Source organism: Oncorhynchus tshawytscha, linkage group LG31 (assembly GCF_018296145.1).
Source record: "Oncorhynchus tshawytscha isolate Ot180627B linkage group LG31, Otsh_v2.0, whole genome shotgun sequence".
NCBI classification, from domain to species: domain Eukaryota; kingdom Metazoa; phylum Chordata; class Actinopteri; order Salmoniformes; family Salmonidae; genus Oncorhynchus; species Oncorhynchus tshawytscha.
Window position 1 is genome coordinate 13,408,454 of NC_056459.1, and position 23,096 is coordinate 13,431,549.

A 23,096-nucleotide genomic window follows, 5' to 3' on the forward strand; every position below is an offset into this window, starting at 1 on the left:
CTCCATATATGCTAATTAGGACCCAAACGTCATGTCCTGGACACAAGCGCCATTTTTTACTTCAGGAGGAGGGTGAAACAGCACAATACATCAATTATTTCACTTTAATGTGAATCATTATTTCCTGAATTAACTTTGGCGGTTGCATCTTGTCCGGGGAGGTGAGTGTCAGAGTATCGTCCAGGTGGATTGATTGCACACTTCCGTGACACCGAGACTGAAGCGCTGGCGGATTGGTGAAACTATCCATACACGGTAAAAAAAAAAAAAAAAGAAAAAAAAAAAAAAAAGACGCGACAGCCATCCTTTTATAACCGGAGAAGCAAAAGGTAATTGTATGTAGCCCGGTCAGTCAACATCTTCAACAGTTCATCACAAATCTACACCTATTGTAGCCATTGTCGACATTTGCGCAGATCCACTTTCATAAATCAGCCAACCAGACATGTTTGTATGCAGTTCAACCAATGATTGATCATTGAGTTCAACACAGCTAGCTAGCTAGCATTTTAGCTTATATTTTTTTTATTCCCGCCAATGCATACAATTAGATGGTTTTAGCTATATTTTTGCTCTCGGGTCCACCGGCCGCTTTTGGTGACCCTTCGTGGCATAGGCGTCCCATTCAAATGACTGCCCTTTCAACTTCGATTGTAATTGCTGTGCCTACCATGGGGCATTGTGACCACGGGTGAGGGGGGGATTCAGGATTTGTTTCCGGAGAGAGAATCTGTGAAACGGCTGCCACATCCAAGGAAGGCACGCAAATGTTCAACTCCTGTGTCGGGGATCTACTTAGCTAGCCAGCTAACGTTAGCTAGCTCGTGACGAAAAAGAACAATACAGGACTCTTTCGAGTGCCTGTAATTTGAACGAGTACACTCCGGGCTGGCAACTTTTTAAGAAAGTTTAGAGTGAGATTTGCTATGTGAATTTCATTTTTCCCTGGCACAACCTCTAGACATTAAAACAGTAAAATGTCCCGAAAGTGAATTTCCTGCCATTCTACGTATTTTGACATGGTTTGGGCCTATGACCAGGGTGGAAAATGAAACAATAAAAACCACAGGTCCGGTGTATTAAGGATACATTGAACATGAAATGAACTCAATTTGTCGACTTTAACATTTCACCCCTCAATCTCAAAGTATGCCTATTTTTGTGAAACCTTATTTAGGTGGATTGACACTTTATTCAGACAGTAAATCAATAAGATGGTGGAAAAACAGTATAAAGGTTGGAAACGGGGATTGATCCCTATTCTCAGATGGAAAGTATGGGACACATGCAAGGTAGTGTTACCACTACAACAAGGCTCTGCACAGGAAATACTAACACTTTAGTGGTTGATAGCAGTGGGTCACCAAATCATTGATTGCAGTCTCCTTGTCTATAGACTGCTTTTAAGGTAAATACAAACATTTTGTAATTCGGGTGAACTCTTTAAAATAAGGCTTGAAAAAATCCTGCTTGCTCTACCGGAGGGTTCACCACCCCTAATCTATGTTTCCCAAGTGCTGGGTGTTTTGAAAATGTTCTTGTTATAACAATTCATTTCCCAATCGCCCACAATTGACTGAATATCAATATTCAGGTGGTTTATGTCTACTAGTTGAAGATCCTTGCTATAATCTTACTCTACCAAGATGAAATATGATGCGTTTGAGTTGTGAGTCCCCCTACCATCTGCCTAGCATGTGCACAATACAATATTTAAAAAATAAATAAAAAATGTTTAGGCTTTCAATGTTTAATATCCAATGCTTATTTGTATGGTTTATGCAAAACTGTCCATGGAATGGCTGCAAAAATACATAGCCTCATAATTCATTTTCAAAGACACGTAGGCATATCGGATTTCAAATATGTGATTACACTGGCAAAATTGGGAAGAAGTGGAATAATAAAATACGTTTGGGGAATAAGTGTTCTTGCACACAAATTACCCTATATTTTAGCACATTCTCTCTTTCTCTATTCAGCTCCACCTTAATCTTGAGGGACGCTTTAAAAAAATGTTTACACCTGCATCCAATCCTGTTGATCCCTTACATTAGTGGTTCCCAAACTGTGTTGTGTCTCCTAGGGAGGGGGGCAGGTTTATAAATATTTAAAAAGCACACTTAAGGAGCTCAGTCTGGTTTTAAACTTACTCTTGAAAGTTGTAATAATAGAATGCACAAGGTGCAATTTCGAAAGTGGGTAGTGCACCATCAGTTCCTCTTGTCATGTTAGTCATTGTATACCTTAGAGCTATTTATAACTTGTCAGAAATGTCCTGATCAACTAGCCCATGTCAGCTGTTTTTTTTGCCCATAGATGTTGTAATATGGCACTCAAATCACATGAATATACATTAGATGTGGCAAAATGTATACAATTGCAAGAAAATTAGCTTTAAAACTGTAAAATGTTCTTCGCACCACATGACAAAATGTGTAGAATTGCAGGTAATAAGCTTTAAACCTGGGGTGTGAACAGTTCTTGTGCCCATAGAAATAGATGTGTGCGTGCAGGGGTGGCGTGGAATGTTCCAAAGCTTGGAGGGGGGACCCAGAGTGGAAAAAGTTTGGGAACCCCTGCCTTACATAACTAGACCAATCATATGCTTCAATGTGCCTCGGTTCACAGTGCTGTTGCAAGACCGGTCAATGATAGAGGTTCTGCTCGTGATAAGTTGCAGGCGCAGATGGTCTGATTTTCAAAAACGATTTGGAGCACGGTTTAAAAGTTAACACACTTACTATACAATGGACTAATTCTACAAATAACAGCAGTACTTTTCAATGCGTGAGATATAAGATCTGGTGTGAGGGTCAAATGTGTGAGTTGGCAGCTCCTGTACACTTCAAATAGTTTAATGAGGATCCATTACTGATGTTTAGAAGCGTTTTTCCAGTGGTCAGAAACTTGTGAAAGTGCTATTAATGATGTTTTAGCGGTCAAATTTGACTGCCAGTTGTATATTGTCAATCGCTGTGACGTAATGTCCCGCCTCATGCTTAACAAATAATTGTTAAGCATGAGGCAGGTAAACATTCAATCAATACACAAGTAAGAATTGCTTTTTTACATATTTTTTTTGAGGTTTATTGAGATCACTGAATCTTACCCAAAATGTAATAGCGAGACACTTGGTTATCATCGTTACACATGCAAATTGTTTTTTAATTGAAATGCCAGAATATGATTACTGATTTTAAAGACATAAGTAACGAAATAGTCAATTATTTTATCATTCAACATTTGTTAACATATATTGTAATGTCACACCAGAGGACACGTTCAAGGCACTAATGCATGAAATGGTTCCTTAAATTGGATAAACTTAAAAATAAAAGGTGGCCCTATAACATTGAGTTGTTTATTACAGCTATATGTTTAGCTTTAAATCTTTACATTTTTTTTACTTTTGTTTTGGCCGTATGGCAACTACCCAAATGTTCTTGTTATCTGTGTGGCGCATGGTGCTAGATTTGGAAATAGTATCAGTATTGGGTGAGGGTAACATGACAATGGCATTTCTATATCTTGTCACTAAATCACATTTTAGTGGTCGCACGCATATATATTGCGGATATAGAAAAATGCTTGTGTTCCTAGCTCCAAAAGTAATATCTAACAATACACACATCTAAAAGTAATATACTTAGGTTATTGGTTTACATTTATGGCCTATGAGCCATAAACACATTAATCCATAGGCTACATTCATGGTTCTCAAAGCATGATCTTTAACCAGAGATCACTATGTATACTGTGAAACAATTTTGTGGAATGGGCTTTGTGGCTGCCGGAACGGACAAGTGAAATTGTCCCGTAAAAAATGAAGACCACGTTCATTTGCTTTGACTCTAGTGCTCCATTTGTACATGTGCATTTACAGGCCACAACAAAAAAGAAACCAAACCAAGCATCACACAGTTCTTCTCCTTAAATTCCCTTTTCCCTCTGTGTATCACTCACTCAATTGCGTTCCGACTGCCTCCTCTACACACACTAAGGGGGCACACAAACTCCTGTTAGGCCTACAGAAATAAATGCCTTTAAAAAAAAATGTATCTAAATGATGGGATACACAAGCCACATTCTTGGCAAAATGACAATTTTGTCACATTTCAAAATGGACTGGTTGATTAAAGTAGGAAATGTGTTCCAACAGAGAGCTGCAGTTTTGGAATAATAATATTCCAGTCTATTTTCCATTTAGGCTACTTTGTGGACTGCTAGTGCCCCCCTTAAACATAGACAGGTTCCACACTGAAAATACACAAAAACATTAGCTTGATAAAGACAGAGCGTATTTTCATCAGAATAAATCCTAGGCCTCACCAAACAGATGTTGTGGCCGTAATTATTTTGTAATCCTGAAAAATTTCCAAATAGAGTCAAGTTTGAAACAATCACTCTAAATAATAGTTCCATATGCAAAATGCGCTTCACTTCGCAGTGACTTTTTATTTTTCTTCATTTGGAAAAATATTCTGTTTTATTACATGAAATGTGTTTTGTTTGTTTTTTACTAGGAAATGGGTGTCTTGAATGCCCTTAAGGGCTCGGGAAATAAGACCGTCATGTCGGCTAAATTAACAAAGCAAGGCTATACCATTGCACAGCCATAGGCTTCTACAAGCAAGTGCCGTTGGTGCAGTTACTGCCTTTTATTTCTAGAGATTGTATTCCACCATACATTTATTGAAACTGTAATAAACTGGATATTTTGTATCTTAAATGGCACAAAAAGTAGACTGAATATACACTACATGACCAAATGTATGTGGACACCTGCTCATCGAACATCTCATTCCAAAATCATGGGCATTAATATGAAATTGGTACCCCCACTTGCTGCTATAACAGCCTCCACTCTTCTGGGGAAGGCTTTCCGCTAGATGTTGGAACATTACTGTGGGACTTGCTTCCATTCAGCTACGAGCATTACTGAGGTCAGGCACTGATTTTGGGCGATTCGGCCTGGCTCGCAGTCAGCTTTCTAATTAATCCCAAAGGTGTTCAATGGGGTTGAGGTCAGGGCTCTTGTCCAGGCCAGTCAAGTTCTTCCACACTGATCTCGACAAACCAGTTCTGTATGGACCTCGCTTTGTGCATGGGGACATTGTCATGCTGAAACAGGAAAGGGCCTTCCACAAAGTTGGAAGCACAGGATCGCCTAGAATGTCATAGCGTTAAAATTGGAACTAAGGGGCCTATCCCAAACCATGAAACTGCCCCACACCATTATTTCTCCTCCACCAAACTTTACAGTTGGCACTCTGTATTGGGGCAGGTAGCGTTCTCCTGGCATCCACCAAACCCAGATTCGTCCGTCGGACTGCCAGATGGTGAAGCATGATTCATCACTCCAGAGGTCAATGACGGTGAGCTTTACACTGCTCCAGGCGACACTTGGCATTGCACATGGTGAGATTAGGCATCTGTGCAGCTGCTTGGCCATGGAAACCCATTACATGAAGCTCCTGACAAACCGTTATTGTGCTGACGTTGCTTCCGGAGGCAGTTTGGAACTCTGTAGTGAGTGTTGCAACCGTTCTGTGAGCTTGTGTGGCCTACCACTTTGCGGCTGAGCCGTTGTTTCCACTTCACAATAACAGCACTTACAGATGACCAAGGGCAGCTCTAGCATGGCAGACATTTGACTGACATGTTGGAAAGATGGCATCCTATGACGGTGCCACGTTGAAAGTCACTGAGCTCTTCAGTAAAGCCATTCTACTGCCAATGTTTGTCTATGGAGATTGCCTGGCTGCTTGATTTTATACACGTGTCCGCAACGGGTGTGGCTGAAATGGACAAATCCACTAATTTGAAGGGGTATCCACATACACTTTATGTACACACAAGTATCTTGTGCAAACTCTTGTATATTTTAAGTTTACATTTCACTCCTTGTCAAGAGTCACTAGAGACTCAAAGCTATGAGGGTAGAACACATTTCAAATGTTGCTTGTTAGGGGTAGCTAGTTGCAGAACAATGGAAGGGTTTAGTCGACAGTGCATTTGGGAAGTATTTAGACTAGAGGTCGACCGACTATGATTTTAAACGCCAATACCGATTATTGGAGGACCAAAAAGGCCGATACCAATTAATCGGACAATTTTATTTCTAATAATGACAATTACAACAATACTGAATGAACACTTATTTTAACTTAATATAATACACTAACAAAAATAAATTCAGCCTCAAATAAATAATGAAACATGTTCAATTCGGTTAAAAAAATGCTGGAGAAGTAAAAGTGCAATATGTGCCATGTAAAAAAGCTAACGTTTAAGTTCCTTGCTCAGAACATGAGAACATATGAAAGTTGGTGGTTCCTTTTAACATGAGACTTCAATATTCCAAGATAAGAGGTTTTAGGTTGTAGTTAATAGTTTTTATAGGACTATTTTTCTCTCTACCATTTGTATTTCATATAACTTTGACTATTGGATATTCTTTTAGGCACTATAGTATTGCCAGTGTAACAGTATAGCTTCTGTCCCTCTCCTCACCCCTACATGGGCTCGAACCAGGAACACATCGACAACAGCCACACTCGAAGCAGCGTTACCCATCGCTCCACAAAAGCCGCGGCCCTTGCAGGGCAAGGGGAACAACTACTCCAAGTATCAGAGTGAGTGACGTTTGAAACGCTATTAGCGCACACCCAGCTACCTAGCTAGCCATTTCACATCGGTTACACCAGCCATTAGGCTGATAGGCTTGAAGTCATAAACGGCGCTGTGCTTGCGAAGAGCTGCTGGCAAAATGCACAAAAGTGCTGTTTGAATGAATGCTTACGAGCCTGCTGCTGCCTACCATCGCTCAGACTGCTCTATCAAATCATAGACTTAATAACATAACACAGAAATACAAGCCTTTGGTCATTAATATGACTCCGACTCCGGAAACTATCATTTCGAAAACAAAATGTATTTCAGTGAAATACAGAACCGTTAGCTAAAATACCGAACGGGTGGCATCCCTAAGTCTAAATATTCTTGTTACATTGCACAACCTTCAAAGTTATGTCATAATTACGTAAAATTCTGTCATATTAGTTCGCAAAGAGCCAGGCGGCCCAAACTGTTGCATATTCCCTGACTCTGTGTGCAATGAACTTAAGAGAAGTGACACAATTTCACCTGGTTAATATTGCCTGCTAACCTGAATTTCTTTTAGCTAAATATGCAGGTTTAAAAATATGTACTTCTGTGTATTGATTTTAAGAAAGGCATTGGTGTCTGTGGTTAGGTACAGTCGTCCAACGATTGTGCTTTTTTCGCAAATGCGCTTTTGTTAAATCATCCCCCAGCGTTGCATTGATTATATGCAACGCAGGACACGCTAGATAAACTAGTAATATCATCAACCATGTGTAGTTATAACTAGTGGTTATGATTGATTGTTTTTTATAAGATAAGTTTAATGCTAGCTAGCAACTTACCTTGGCTTCTACTGCATTTGCGTAACAGGCAGGCTCCTCATGGAGTGCAATGAGAGGCAGGTGGTTAGAGCGTTGGACTAGTTAACTGTAAGGTTGCAAGATTGGATCCCCCCGAGCCAACAAGGTAAAGATCTGTCGTTCTGCCCCTGAACAAGGCAGTTAACCCACTGTTCCTAGGCCGTCATTGAAAATAAGAATGTGTTCTTAACTGACTTGCCTAGTTAAATAAAGGTGTAAAAAAAATATGCGCCCAAAAATACCGATTTCCGATTGTTATGAAAACTTGAAATTGGCCCTAATTAATCGCCCATTCCGATTAATCGGTCGACCTCAAATTTAGACCCCTTTCTCCACATTTTGTTACATTACAGCCTTAATCTAAAAAAAATCTACACACTACCCCATAATGACAAAGCAAAAACAGATTTGAATACCTATGTATTCAGACCCTTTGCTATGAGACTTGAGCTCAGGTGCATCCTGTTTTCATTGATCATTCTTCAGATGTTTCTACAACTTGATTGGAGTGAATATTTCAATTGATTGGACCTTATTTGGAAAAGCACACACCTGGTTATGTAAGGTCCCACAGTTGACAGTGCTGGCATACTTTTTAAATTTTTTTACTCAGTACTTTGTTGAATGTTTATCATCTTCATATTTGCCTCGATCCTGACTAGTCTCCCAGTCCCTGCCGGTGAAGAACATCCCCACTGCATGATTCTTCCACCACCATGCTTCATTATAGGGATCGTGCCAGGTTTCCACCAGATGTGACGCTTGGCATTCAGGCTAAAGAGTTCAATCTTGGTTTCATCAGACCAGAGAGTCTTGTTTTTCATGGTCAGAGTCCTTTAAGTGGCTTTTCGCAAACTCCAAGCGGGCTGTCATGTGCCGTTTACTGAGGAGTGGCTTCCGTCTGGCCACTCTACCATAAAGGCCTGATTGGTGGAGTGCTGCAGAGATGTTTGTCCTTCTGGGAGGTTCTCCCATCTGCACAAAGGAACTCTTGTGCTCTGCCAGAATGATCATCGGGTTCTTGGTCACCTCCCTGACCAAGGCCCATCACCCCCAATTGCTCTGCTTGGCAGGGTGGCCAGCTCTAGGAAGAGTCTTGGTGGTTCCAAACTTCTTCCATTTAAGAATAATGGAGGCCAACTGTTCTTGGGAACCTTCAATGCTGCAGACATTTTTTGGTACCCTTCCCCAGATCTGTGCCTCGACACAGACCTGTCTCAGAGCTCTACAGACAATTCCTTCATCCTCTTGGCCTGGTTTTTGCCTGACTTGCACCGTCAACTGTGGGACCTTATATATTGACAGGTGTGTGCCTTTCCAAATCATGTCCAATGAATTGAATTTACCCCAGGTGGACTCCAATCAAGTTGTAGAAACATCTTAAGGATGATCAATGAAAACAGGATGCACCTGAGCTCAATTTCAAGTCTCGTAGCAAAGAGTATGAATACTTGTATAAATTAGGAGTGGCAGGTCGCCTAGTGGTTAGAGCGTTGGGCCAGTAACCGAAAGGTTGCTGGATTGAATCACCGAGCTGACTAGGTAAAAACCTGTCGTTCAGCCCCTGAGCTAGTTATAACCCACTGTTCCCTGGGCGCCAAAGACATGGGATGTCGATTATGGCAGCCCTCCACACCTCTGATTCAGAGGGGTTGGGTTAAATGAGGAAGGCGCATTCAGTTGTTCAACTGACAGTTGTACCCCCCCCCCAAACAAAAATCCAAAATGTACGACCAGTTTTCGCTTTGTCATTATTATGTCAAGTGCGTAGATTGCTTAGGAATGGTTTATATTTAGTCCATTTTAGAATAACGTAACAAAATGTGGAAAAGGTCAAGGGGTCTCAATACTTTCTGAAGGCACGATATGTTTATTCGGTCAAATTAGGATTTGTTATATGTAATGGATATGATAAATTGGTCATCGTTCCTCTTGGCATAGACATATGTGCACATAGGCCTATTTCTTTGTTTTTTAAATTTTGAGTACTAGGAAAAATAATCATGCAAGTACTCAGTCAAATCCCATCCCTAGTTTGGATGTGTATAATATTACCTGGCCTAACATGGCTCTCTCTTTCAGGAAGCTGAGAAACAATGTATCAGGTCCCGGTTGGAAACTTGGAGAACATCCGAAAAACAAGGAGAAGAGTGAAACACATTTTGAGTGATTTTGGACTGGAGGATTGCAAAAACCTTCTGGAAGTATGTTTTTGTTGTGCAATTTTTGTTTAAAACTATCTGTTTTATAGGTATCAGAGCATTGTAGGAACTTTTGTTTGGGGGGCTAGATGAGGCCTAAGTGTTGCCATATTACCCGTGGTTTATAGGCATGGATAGTACTTTTCCCATAACTCTGTACCAAATGGCACCCTATTCCCGATGGTCAAAGGTAGTGCACTGTAAAGGGAATAGGTTCCATTTGGTACACAGATGGTGAATGTTCAGAGATCATTGATCAGTGTTTTTTTCCCATGATACTTAGCTGTTTGTTGTCCTTAACTGTATGTTGTTGTCTGTCACCAACTTCCAGGAGCTGCAAAAGAAGGAGAAGACCTCTGATGAAGAGTCTGATTCTGATGAGGCATTCCAGGAGACTGAGTGGGTGGACCTCAGTGAGCCCTTCCCAGGCAAGAGGAAGAAAAAGGTAAAATGGCACCTGGAAAGATGCGCTAGTCTGATAGGGATGTCAACAAACCAACAGTGTTTGAAATCAAGTGATTGCTTAAATGTGCCAATATTTCTGGGCTCTGTGGAAATGCATAGCCACTGATGAATATGCATCAGTTAATTCAGTTCACACTTAATCAGCATCTGAAATGGCTATGTAGGGACACTGTACAAAAAAATATAACATGCATTCCTTAGTGAAGTGACAGATCAATTTAAAATGGTCTTATTTTGCTAATCACGCTTGTTATCGATGTGTCTCCTTCCCCCAGTGGCCATACCGCACGCGGCTGTTGTGCTGCTCCCTCTGTAAGTACTCCACCCGGAACTGGTACTCCTACAAGAGTCATCTACAGCGGAGCCATGAGTATGAGAGGAAACTGTGTGTCCTGGCTCCCTGCCAGATCTGCTCCTTCGTCGCCCACCCCCGACTCCTCAAGAAGCACCTTCTCCTCTTTCATGGCTCTCCGAACGTGGACCAAGATGCAGCATCTCTGCATTCAACTACCAAGAAAGGAGACAGGTTTAAGTGTCGTAAGTGCCGATATGTGGACTCAAACCTGTTCTCAATGAAGAAGCACGTCCTGCTGAACCACCTGGAGAAACTGTGGCACCACTTCTCAGGACGGATACCAGACACTAAGTTCCCCCATACAGCCTCCAGGCAGTTCTGTAAGGTGTGTAAGATGGCTATTGAAAGCACGGAGCACATGCTGCACCACATCCTGGCCTCTCCCACTCACCAGTGGGCCTGCGCTCAGATCAGGACCTGGATCTTAGAGAACACTCAGTACGCCAAGCCCACAAATTACCAAACACTGGCCCCTAAAAAACAGATGCCACAGGTGTCCAGTCCTGAGCAGCTGGCAGGGCCCAACCAGAGCTTCCTCCCCCCTCAGGCCCTGGTTCAGCTGGCCGGTGCTGAGGCAAAGGGCCTCGTCCAGCCTGGTGCTACTGTCAAGCTGCAGAGTGCTCTGCCACAGGGGGCCATCTCAGCCACCATGCCCATCGGCCAGACCATGGTCAGACTGCCCTCTGGCGCCTCACTACCTGGTGCTCCTCACAACCAGGTGCCTTTCACCATAGGGGTCCAAGGTCAGCAGCAGCAGCCCCAGCAGGTCTTCCTGCCCCCGAGGGTGCAGATCAGCATTCCAGGGATGTCCCAGGCCCTCATGGTGACTCAGCGCCTCCCCTTGAACCAGGGGACCCCCCAGGGTACAATGCTCCAGAGCAACCCCCAGGGCACCATGCTGACCTCCCAGTCCCTCCTCAGCCACCTCTTCCCCACTGGCAACAAGGTCAACGGCATGCCCACCTACACCTTCGCCACACCGGTAGGCATGCCCAGCCAGACGAGTAACATCCAGCTGATCAGCAAGGCTCCTCAACCAATCAAACCAGCAGGTAATCCTGCTCTCAACTCCAAAGCCAAGAAGTGGATCACCTGTCCCATCTGTAATGAACTGCTCCCTTCCAATGTCTATGAGGCTCATCAACAGGCTGCACACAAGGCCCAGCCCAGAACAGCTAAGCAGCAGGGCCTGGCGGCCCGTGCTCCCTTCCTCAGGAAGATGCCTGACAAGACAGTCAAGTGTTTGAAGTGCAAGATCCTGCTGTCTGAAAAGGGCCTCTTTGAACACCTACTGCACGGGCTTAACTGCCTCTACTGTCCTGGGATGTTCTACTCCATCCAACAACTGGTTGAACACACAAACACACAACACAACCCCACACAGAAGGCCAACTGTGACTTCATGAGGCGAGAGTATAGACTGTACACAGACGACAGCGGTAACCTTCTGTTCCCCTACTTTGACATCAACACCATGGCCCCCAAAGAGATCCTGGGAGATGCAGAGCTGAAACTGGCTCTGGTCACCAACTCCCTAGACCTGATCTTCCTCAAGATGCAGCCTGGTGGAAAACAGGAAGTGTGTCGGAACCCCAGTAAAACGATGCGGACCGACTGCCCCTTCTGTGAAGAGAAGTGTGTCACAGTGGAGAACTACCAAGCCCATCTGAGTGGGAAGCACTGCATCGCACCCACCGTCCACGCCATCCTCAAGACCGCAGCTTTCAAATGCATCTACTGCAACGGCGTCTACACAGGCAAGACCACGCAGAGAGCTATAGTAATACATCTACAGCGCTGCCGCCGTGCCCCCAAGACCCCTAAAGATGCAGACAGACTCCAGCCCGCCCCCACCAACGGACGCCAACAGCAAGTCATGGCCTTTAAGCAGATGGTCCAGGTGCCAGGTCTGTACTCTGCCCAGCTCCCTCCAGTCCCCATGGCAGCGCAGGCCTCCGTCCCTGTCCCCCAGCCCTCTGAGTCCCCTGCTGAGTTACAGAGCAAGCTGAGGCTGGAGGCGGCCTTCAGGGAGGCCATGGAGGCCAACAAGAAAGAGAGGGATGCGCGGGCAGCTTTCCGTAAGCAACGAGAGAAGGAAAAACGAGAGCAGGTACCCAAGATGGACCCCTATATTCAGCTGGCCCTGGACCCCAGTGGGATGGAGAAACGACCCTCTGAGGAGCGGAAAGACTTCCTCACCAGATACTTCCACACCAAGCCGTACCCCACCAAGAAGGAGTCTGAAGAGCTCTCCAAGAGACTGTGGCTGACCCGGACTGAGGTGTCCACCCTGTTTGGAATGAAGCGCACCAAGTGCATGAAGGCCATTCAGAAGAACAGCCCTACCATCTTCATGGGCTTCAACATGACAGAGCTGAAAAAACTTAAGCACGACCTCCTCATCCCAGAGGTGGAACCTGCAGAACCAGAAAAGATGGCTGACCAGGAAGTGGAACCCGATGAACCAGAACAGACGGATTCACCAGAAGGAGAGAAACCAGAAATTTCTGTTCCAAAAGAAGATCCTTTAGAACCACATCAGATGGATGTTCCAGAGATGGATCCTTTAGAACCACAGGCAATGGCTGTCTAAGTTGTCACTTCAGAGTGCATGTACAGTCTGTATAGATACTTTTACCTGGATGACTGCAACAGACTGCAGTGCCCTGAAATGTATACTTTTATATTGATGTTAGTCTCCCTGCTAGTAATTGTCAACGACATTTTAGATGTTGACTTATTATTCTCCTTTTCATAGAACTGTAAATCAAATGTTGACATTCTCATAGGCTACATGTTAAAACAAACCTCTGTATTCATGTGTAAAAAAAATATTAAAAAATGTAAAGCCAAGTGAGGACTGTATTAGTATTAGACACTGTTTTCAGGGGTTTGTTTCATACAACCACAGCACGGTTAAATCCACCATTTCCACCTAGGCGGCACCTTTAAGATGTGTTTTCAGCCTAATGACCATGATTCAGTTTGAATAATATTTTGAAATGCTGTCAAATGTTAAAGCTATATAAAGACACCTGTATTTGGTATTGTGTAAGTATTCAAACTGGGATCATTGACTGACTTTAAAACAACTACAGCATTTAACTCTCATGTTCAGAATGTTAATGAACAGTATTTGTCAATTTTGTGTTTCTGTATCATAAGACTTATTTTCTGTGTCTGTATAATAGTTATTGTCCTTTGTTCTCAATAGTAACTCAAATCTATTATGTGATTATATGAATCCATTGACCAGATGAGACTGAATATATTCAGAACTGTAAGACATTGTCCATCTTTTTCTTTTCAGAATGTGTATCGAGTGCTATTCTTCCCTTATTGGAACTATGTAGTGGATTGTTCAGAGTTCGCTAAAAAATACTGATTTTTGCTGTAGCCTACATCACTTTCACCCTTGTTGTTTTTTTATGTTGGTCCACTAATTTTGTTGTAAGTTATTTGGTGAAAACAGACAACCTCTCCTGGTGGTTTTACCATTATTTTCATATGCTAATTCCCCTGTGGGTTTTTCTTCCTTGTTTCAACTTCTTCCTGTGTCACTTGCAATTGATTGTCAGGTTTTTATGTACTATATACCTATTGGGTTTTAGATGGGTTCGGTCCTTCAGAAGCTAAAATGTGTATAGACTCGGAAGGTTTGAGCCTTCTGATGCATTGTGGCAGAACTGTGCAGAATAAACTTTTTCCAATAAATATTTCACTGCTGGAACTTGCTCATTAATGGGTGCCTGTCTGAGAAAGCTTGTCTAACCAAAGTGGGCTACTGTAAAAGAAAGCCATTCCCTGTATTTCTATCTATAAAGATCATAATTATGTTTTTGTGTAACCAGTGCATTGAGCCAGTGGCAGACATATTGACGCAATTGGTATGCGCCGTCCGTTTTTATTGTCGCTTTATAAGTGACAGTGCGCGACCGTAAACAGACGACGTTTTCCTGGTCTTCGTCTTTTCACTACAGACCCAGGCTTCCCGTTTGCTTCAGTTTAAGGCTTTGGAGTTTGAGAATTTCATACGGTAAGTGTGTTTTGAAACCAAATCACATTTTCTATTCTTTAATATTAGTTGAGGTCTTTCAACTTTCTGTAAATGTCCAAACCAGCCATGCTAGCTTAGCTAGCTAGTTAGCAGCAGGTAGTAACAACATGTAGCTCAGAAAAACAGTTGTAACAAGTCGTAAACAAACATGACTCCCAACATTTCATCTTACTATACTTTCCCAAGATACGTGTTAACACTGCAGCGTCAAGATGTCGTACATGCTGCCGCATCTCCACAACGGCTGGCAGGTCGACCAAGCCATTCTATCCGAGGAGGACAGAGCCCTGGTCATTAGGTTTGGCCACGATTGGGACCCGACATGTATGAAAATGGACGAAGTATTGTACAGTATAGCTGAAAAGGTAAGATGTATGTTTATTATACCATTATTGCTGTTTGTATTTCAGATTTGTGAATAGGGCTGTTGCGTGACCGTATTATCGCGACACAGGCAATCAAATTTCACGTGACCATTTAGTCACGGTAATCCGGTTTTTCCAAGATCTGATGCTGCTGATGGTCATTAGTAGCCTTCCAAACGTGCTAACTGCTTGCTATTCAGTACTCTTGTCCCTCTAATCACTCTGACAATGTAATTGAAAATCTAATCAAACAAGTAATGAGAGCCATGATGCATGCACAACATTTCTATAGGCTATGCAATTGCAGGAGAACGTCTGATGACCTTTTAAAAAGAGGCGCACATCAGCTTTCTATAGGCTAGGTCCTATATTTATTTCTCAACTGTCCTAATATTAAGTACATTGCTTATATTTACAACAGGGGTATAGCCTACCTGGCTGGCATGAAAATGAACCACGGGAAAAGCGTCCTCCATTTGCTATTTAAGTGCATGGATGTTTTGAGACAGGTGCATGATAATGGTCCATTCTAAAACAAATTTCACACATGATTTAGTATATGTAAAGACCAGATTAAATCACGACTAGTTCGATTTTTGACTATTAGCCTATCACTTGTGAATTATATATTTTCACTTGTGAATGATGCCCAGCGTAAGGCAACAAACAATGCCTTTTTTTGGTTCACTTTTTCGAATCAGTCGCATACCTCATGTAGCCTAGCCCATAGGGCTATATGTTTTGATAAGGTTTGTACAAAACTAAAGTGGCCAAATCACTTCTTAAAATTAAGCACATTAACCCGCTTTACAAGGGGTGTAGAGCCTAACTGGCATAAATAAGCGCCGCATGAGGTTCCAGTTTGGGGAAGATCATTTTCACCATAGATATGCACCTTTTTATAATAAAATAATTACATACATAATCACGTTTGCGGTCACTTATTTTTTTTCCCCGCTAATGGAACATTTGTGCTTATAGCCTTATAGTCGTGTGTGCATTGCTGAGCTTATAATGTGAAGAAATAGCCTATTAGCATTTTAGGCTAAACGTTCTGATCTGTTGCATCAGCCACATTTGCGTAAAAAATATTTTATGCTAGTGGTTGTATTAATTTGGGATCTATCGCATCCCACAACTGTCCCAGACTATGTTTGGAATATTTATTTTTAGCATAGAATAGGTCTATTTATGTACTCTTGGGGTTAGTAGATTGACATAGGCTTGTGCTTTTGGTGTTTGTTAGGCCTCATCTTGTTGGCTGACAAACTAAATGTGAACAGTTCATCCAATATTTTCAATATGCACTTCAGAACTGGATAAGGAGACGCACAGTTGCGTTACCGATGTGTTACTGTTATCACTTATAGCCTGTGAGAAATACCCATGTGATGGAGAGTCATGAGTGAGGGGTGCGTTGGAAATGTCAGGCATTATCAAGTACTTGTCAAATTGTGAATGAGACTGAAGCGTGTACAGCCTACGCAAAAAAACAAAGCGGAGCTCATGCCTTTTCAAGTGACCTTTTTTTCCAAATCATCATTAGTCACATCATGCAGCCTTACAATGTATTAAAAATAAAAACATATACCCCAACATTTGTAGAACAACTAAAGTTAAATTAATAACTAAATTAAGCATATAGGAGTACCTATTTTGTTAACCGCTCAACACAGAATAGCTGCTTGTGACACTCCCTCAAATCATTTGGTGAAAATATCCTTTCTATTTTATTCAGCTTTGTTCAATAGTATTCTTCATACTATAAAATAATGGTACCGTATTTTAAGCAAATCTTGTCTGTTAAATTAACTAGTGTAGCCCACAGCCATTTGGCATAGCCAGATCAGGACTTAACATAAAGACAACTCAGAGTATGCTATTCTGTTCTTCTGAAATAGACTACATTTTCTTCATATCATGCCTCTTTAGACCTGGTTAAAATAAATTATGGATTTATTGTGAAGGTGTAGGCTATATTACACATGTATTATACATTTTCAATTGTAGATGTTCCAAAGGTCTGCATCAGTTGCTTGTGGAAACCAGGAGATGCTAAATGTTTGTTCATTAATGGTCAATTACCGTGAGACTGACAGGTAGTTGCTTGACAATCACCAGCTGACAATTTCGTGACTGCCACAGTTCTATTTGTGGAGACATTTCATTGAAAGTTGTGATTTTTACAGTACAAATATCACTATCCCATCCTACAGGTGAAGAACTTTGCAGTCATCTATTTGGTGGACATCACAGAGGTGCCGGACTTCAACAAGATGTACGAGTTGTATGATCCTTGCACCGTCATGTTCTTCTTCAGGTGAGTTTCAAGTTGTCATCATGTCTGACCTAGCCCTGTAAACCAATCTATTTTTGACTTGCTAAATTGTTGCAAATGTTCAACAAAAATGGGTGTAGCAAATGCAGGCTCTCATACCATATAGGCTAGCTGTGAAAACGGATGCTTAGCCCTACGAAGCTTGGCGTCATGTATACAGGAAGTACAGTTTAACAGCACAGTAACGTGTTCTGCCTTATGGCGTACCATAGGAGAAGCATGTGAGATTAGTATTCGGCCAATGACTACTTGTTTTAGCAGTATGTGTCCTGTGTTGGACGGTATTTTTAATCAGTAGACATTTCTGATGGAAAGCTTATTGTTTGCATCGCCAAGCAGTGCCCAAGAGGGTATTAAATCCAATCTATTTTCAGAAGTATTCCACAACTGTGCCAATTTTTTTTTGAACTAACCCAAGATAGACCACAGCCTGTCATTTTCAATGGGAACAAATGAGTCATAGTGGTCAGAAGAGGGGCAGAGCCAAGCACCAGCTAGCGAGATCCTGTTGGCACGTTCTAGCATGTATTTGCACATTTCCGGTAGGGAACACCTACCCTGAAGTACACGTGTGCAATAACTCAATTTGCCCTTGCACTCCTAAACAAAAAATTAAACTTTGGCAATTGGTAAAGTTTACCAAATGTGGTCCACTCTGTTTCTAACATTCTAGTTTTGGGAACCAAAAACTGTTTGAGCTCAAATGTTTCATCAATTAAAGAATTTGCAGAATGTCTGCCAAAATCCATCTCATTCCATATTTTCCTATTGCCAGTCAGTGCTTCCTCTCATTACCGTATTTGGTAGTGAATGGAAATGCCAAGCAGATGCTTCTCCATGAGGGTGGTATGAGGGCCCCAACGTCCACAGGTGGGGATTGTGCTTACAGCCCAACACCGTGCAGGTCGTTGGGCATTTGCCAGAGAACACCACGATTGTCAAATTCGCCACTGGCGCCATGTGCTCTTCAGATGAAAGCAGGTTCACACTGAGCACATGTGACAGATGTGACAGAGTCTGGAGACGTCGTAGAGAACGTTCTGCTGCCTGCAACATCCTCCAGCATGACCGGTTTGGCGGTGGGTCAGTCATGGTGTGGGGTGGCATTTCTTTGGGGGGGCCGCACATCCCTCCATGTGCTCGCCAGAGGTAACCTGACTGCCATTAGGTACCGAGATGAGATCCTCAGACCCCTTGTGAGACCATATGCTGGTGCGGTTGGCCCTGGGTTCCTCCTAATGCAAGACAATGCTAGGCCTCATGTGGCTGGAGTGTGTCAGCAGTTCCTGCAAGAGGAAGGCATTGATGCTATGGACTGGCCTGCCCGTTCCCCAGACCTGAATCCAATTGAGCACATCTGGGACATCGTGTCTCGCTCCATCCACCAACGCCACGTTGCACCATGTGCTCAGTGTGAACCTGCTTTCATCTGAAGAGCACAGGGCGCCAGTGGCGAATTTACCAATCTTGGTGTTCTCTGGCAAATGCCCAACGTCCTGCACGGTGTTGGGCTGTAAGCACAACCCCCACCTGTGGACGTCGGGCCCTCATACCACCCTCATGGAGTCTGTTTCTGACCATTTGAGCAGACACATGCACATTTGTGGCTTGATGGAGGTCATTTTGCAGGGCTCTGGTAGTGCTCCTCCTGCTCCTCCTTGCACAAAGGCGGAAGTAGCGGTCCTGCTGCTGGGTTGTTGCCCTTCTACGGCCTCCTCCACGTCTCCTGATGTCCTGTCTCCTGGTAGCGCCTCCATGCTCTGGACACTACGCTGACAGACACAGCAAACCTTCTTGCCACAGCTCGCATTGATGTCCCATCCTGGATGAGCTGCACTACTTGAGCCACTTGTGTGGATTGTAGACTCCGTCTCATGCTACCACTAGAGTGAAAGCACCGCCAGCATTCAAAAGTGACCAAAACATCAGCCAGGAAGCATAGGAACTGAGAAGGGGTCTGTGGTCACCACCTGCAGAACCACTGTTTTATTGGGGGTGTCTTGCTAATTGCCTATAATGTCCACCTGTTGTCTATTCCATTTGCACAACAGCATGTGAAATTTGTCAATCAGTGTTGCTTCCTAAATGGACAGTGTGATTGACTTGGAGTTACATTGTGTTTAAGTGTTCCCTTTATTTTTTTGAGCTGTGTGTATGTATATATATATATATATATCTATATATACATACACATACACATACACATACATACCTGGCTCATTGTTCCATCTGTGACTGCACACGGATGGCATGCTTTCGCCTTTAGACAAGTAAACAGACTGTTCGCAGTCATGCCACTTCCTGTCTGTGGTTCACATGCAGTAGCCACACAAAATGGGCACAGTGCTGCCACATACTGGTCAACAAAATAACATCAATGTATATTGCAGCTAGATTTGAGTGGGTGGTGGTAGCATCAAACAATTGGATTTAATACTTTCTTGGGCACTGCTTGGCAATACAAACAATTACGTTTCCATCAAAACCATCTACCAATTATGAATACCATCCAACACGGGACACATGCTGCTCAACAGGTACAGCAAAGGGTCGGGCGAAATCTCGCAAGCTGTTGCTATGGATTGCCCTTAGACCCGGCTTATTAATAAATTAAATGATTAATGAAGTTGTCTAAGGGATGCGAAAACAACTGCCCCATGCTACTTCAGTTGACTGAGAACTCTCCTCTTTTAGTCCTGCATGACTCTGTGAAACATATCCCTTTTCCTCTGCACTGTTCAAGGAACAAGCACATCATGATAGATCTGGGGACTGGTAACAACAACAAGATCAACTGGACCATGGAGGACAAGCAGGAGATGATTGACATTGTTGAGACCGTTTACCGAGGGGCGAGAAAAGGACGAGGTCTGGTCGTATCTCCTAAGGACTACTCCACAAAATACAGATACTGATTGGTTCTTCCCTTTCCATTGCTTTGTGTGAAGCCCAATGGGAGCAAATCTGTCCTTTCATTATGAGACTTTCTAGACAGCTGGACTACAAAAAAGGCTCAGATTGAGGTGTCCTCTTCTTTTTTTTATCATGTTACAGCCATGTCATATTTTTTCAACAGCAGTTATGAAAACCACCATTTAGTTCTTTGTGATTTAATAAATGTCATGTTCATATTTGATGTTATCACTTCATAGGCCAGTTTCCTAGAATAAGGCTAGTCCTTTATTAAAAATAATTATCAATGAAAAATCTCCATTGAATGTGTTTTTTTTTCTTTCAAGACAGGGCATCACCCACCACCCCTCTGAGCTGCAGGCAGTTTGCATGTTTAAAACATATCCTTAATTTTAGTAAAACTGGATGTTTTACCTGATATTATGAGGCATTGCTTAAAAGTAGCCTGCCAAAATCTGACCATTGGAATTATTTTATAAAGACTTACTCATTGAAACCAGCACTTCTCTCCTGTTTTGTTTTTCATACTAACTTTATTTCGTTGTCCACAAACTAAAACCACAATCCTAGTCATATTAGCAACCCCCTAGTTGTTGCATCTTCATATTTCCCCTCTTTCTAAATTTCTAACAGGGATTGTCATCTGTCACATAAACCGCTTGCATCAGGTTCGCTTTTAGAACGGTGTTTTCCCTCAAATTGCGTTTTGGCAAATGTGAAATGATTGTGCTGCGTAATTACAGTAGCTGTATGTTCATTAATATAGCCTATTGGCTGTGAGACGATAGGCTTCCTATTGTTGCTAGGCCTGTGACAGTCATAGAATTTTGGATAATGGTAATTGGCCAGCCAAATGACCACGGTCACCGTAATAACCGTTTGAATAACAAAACAATATATTGATGTACATTTTCTCCTCCCCGCCGCTCCTGACTGCATGTGCTGCCAATAAAATATAATGAATTTAACTGCTGTCCGCATTCATGTCTATAGGCAGGTTTCCATTGACTCGGGTTTATTCAACAAAAGCAATGCTGCAGAAACAAAAATTGTTACGTGTAATGGGAACAGCCGATAAAGGATACCATTTCGAAAGATCGACAACAACAAAATGATCAGTACGACAGGTGGATTCTTCTGTCGCATTTTCCTTATTGTGACAAATTATAATGGAAACCAGTGTTTTTTTCTTTCTTTCTTTAGAATAAATGATTGCAGGATAATGTTGAAGGTACGCGAGGCACTTAATGTCATGGCCCCAGTTGCATTTGCAAACACTTTCTCTGTACGAAATCCATAACCTATATGTTAACAGGGTGACTGTGAGCTAAATAACCAGATGGAAGTAAAAACATGACTTGGGCATAAATAAATCAAATGTATGGTTGCTGTCCTCATAGATTGTATTGAATCGGATCCAATGATTTACCTCCCGTGGGGTGCCGCCATGTCCATTCTAAATGCCTACTGCGTGTGAAGTTTTTTTTTTCAATATAAAAATGTTTATTTGCAGTTCAAGAATGCCTGAATTGCGTCACCTTGCTTTTCTGCTTGAGTGGATGCAATTTTCAACATCCAATTATTTCAGATCTACAGGAGTGCAGATTTCACCGTGGCGATTTGTTCGCACATGATAATTATGGCAAATTGGCATATGAATTGATTCTGGCTTTCACTGGACACCGGAGACATGAAACAGATACTGTATGTGGGAGGGCATACAGACTGTAGCTAATTTATTAATGCAGAATTTGCCTAAAAGGGTATAAAAAAAATGAACACTTAGGTTTTTGCAACGTTTTATTTGTTGGTGTGATGTCATTGAGTCCAGCTGTTTTTATCGACAAGATTTGTTCAATGGAAACTCACCGCAGTAGGCAATTGTATCTATTTTCTATGCTAACTTTTAAAATGTCGACAAATCACTGGAAAAATGCATTGAAACGTAGCTAGTGATGGCATAATGGTTGGACTAGCAGCCATTGCACGAAGTAAAAGCAGGAAGTGTATCCATCTGATTTATTTAAAAAAATACATTCCATTCCATGAGGCACATCAGTTAACATAATTTGAATCAACATTTTACACTACAATGGAAATTATTGCATCAACAAAACCAAGTAGCCATTGCGAGGGTACCCAAGAGTTTACCAGTCGAATTGCCACACGACTGTCCTGCTGTCCCGTCTTAAATCAGCTGTTTGTTCCAACCAAAAAACAAAACATTTTTACGGTTACAATGATTTGATTTTGATTGTCTTTATTCATAACCGTTGGTTACACAGTTATACGGTAATTGTGTCAGCCCTCATTGTTGTACTCAATTAAGCTCTAAATGAAATGTTGCATGAATAGTATTTACAGAGTTCATACGGTCAAGAAAATCATTGTTTTCCAGACCTGGAAAAGTAATGGAGGATGCTCAATCATAGTGTCGAGGTGCAACCTAAAAATGTTTATAAGTCATTGGAAAGGAAAAGGCGCAACTCTCTCTACATTTAAAAATGTGTTTTATTAAGCCAGTTTAAAAGATTGATGTTTCGGCCTTCAATACCCTTCTTCAGAATAATTTCATTAAATGACACCTGTGCTTCACTATGGAACTTGATGAGGGAGGACTAGACTTCCTGGATGTATGCATCACCAAAACATGTACCTTCCTCTTATCTGATCTATTCAGAAAGAACACTGACAGAAACAATTTCCTCCACACTCAGAACTGATGTTCCTAGAGCACAACTACTGAGTAAGCCCACAAGCCCTAGAGATACACATTTAATCCAACTGGTCACTACCTACACTCTATAAAGTCCAGAATTACTAGGCATCACAAAAAAACATTGCCATATTTTACACTCAAATTCAGCACTAGCTAGTTCATTTCAACAGCCTCCTGCGGCCGCTTACCATAGAGCTAAAGACAAAGCTGGCTG

The 23,096-nt window shown here is 42.2% G+C and overlaps 2 protein-coding genes across 4 annotated transcripts; both read left to right on the forward strand.

Moving 5' to 3' along the window:
* The first annotated feature begins 21 nt into the window (after positions 1-21).
* LOC112229670 (activity-dependent neuroprotector homeobox protein 2) lies at positions 22-14,206 on the forward strand. 3 transcript variants are annotated; one of them, XM_042310440.1, is made up of 4 exons: positions 22-329; positions 9,552-9,673; positions 10,002-10,115; positions 10,411-14,206. In XM_042310440.1, exons 2-4 carry the CDS (start codon positions 9,566-9,568, stop codon positions 13,081-13,083), a joined length of 2,895 nt encoding a protein of 964 aa, XP_042166374.1. In that variant the 5' UTR covers positions 22-329; positions 9,552-9,565; the 3' UTR covers positions 13,084-14,206. The 3 variants fall into 3 exon arrangements, with proteins under 3 accessions (XP_042166374.1, XP_042166376.1, XP_024251393.1); XM_042310442.1 differs by having other exon boundaries at positions 22-255; XM_024395625.2 differs by lacking the exon at positions 22-329 and adding an exon at positions 6,577-6,638.
* Positions 14,207-14,377: 171 nt separating this feature from the next.
* LOC112229671 (thioredoxin-like protein 4A) lies at positions 14,378-20,662 on the forward strand. The gene is made up of 4 exons (XM_024395626.2): positions 14,378-14,526; positions 14,734-14,912; positions 17,129-17,232; positions 19,994-20,662. Exons 2-4 carry the CDS (start codon positions 14,760-14,762, stop codon positions 20,163-20,165), a joined length of 429 nt encoding a protein of 142 aa, XP_024251394.1. The 5' UTR covers positions 14,378-14,526; positions 14,734-14,759; the 3' UTR covers positions 20,166-20,662.
* The last annotated feature ends 2,434 nt before the right edge of the window (positions 20,663-23,096 follow it).

Coding starts and splice junctions, on each gene's coding strand:
- LOC112229671 (XM_024395626.2), top strand. CDS start 14,760: ATGTCGTACATGCTGCCGCATCTCCACAACGGCTGGCAGGTCGACCAA. Junction 14,913..17,128: donor TGTACAGTATAGCTGAAAAG/GTAAGATGTATG, acceptor CCCATCCTACAG/GTGAAGAACTTTGCAGTCAT. Junction 17,233..19,993: donor ACCGTCATGTTCTTCTTCAG/GTGAGTTTCAAG, acceptor GCACTGTTCAAG/GAACAAGCACATCATGATAG.
- LOC112229670 (XM_042310440.1), top strand. CDS start 9,566: ATGTATCAGGTCCCGGTTGGAAACTTGGAGAACATCCGAAAAACAAGG. Junction 9,674..10,001: donor ATTGCAAAAACCTTCTGGAA/GTATGTTTTTGT, acceptor ACCAACTTCCAG/GAGCTGCAAAAGAAGGAGAA. Junction 10,116..10,410: donor CAGGCAAGAGGAAGAAAAAG/GTAAAATGGCAC, acceptor TCCTTCCCCCAG/TGGCCATACCGCACGCGGCT.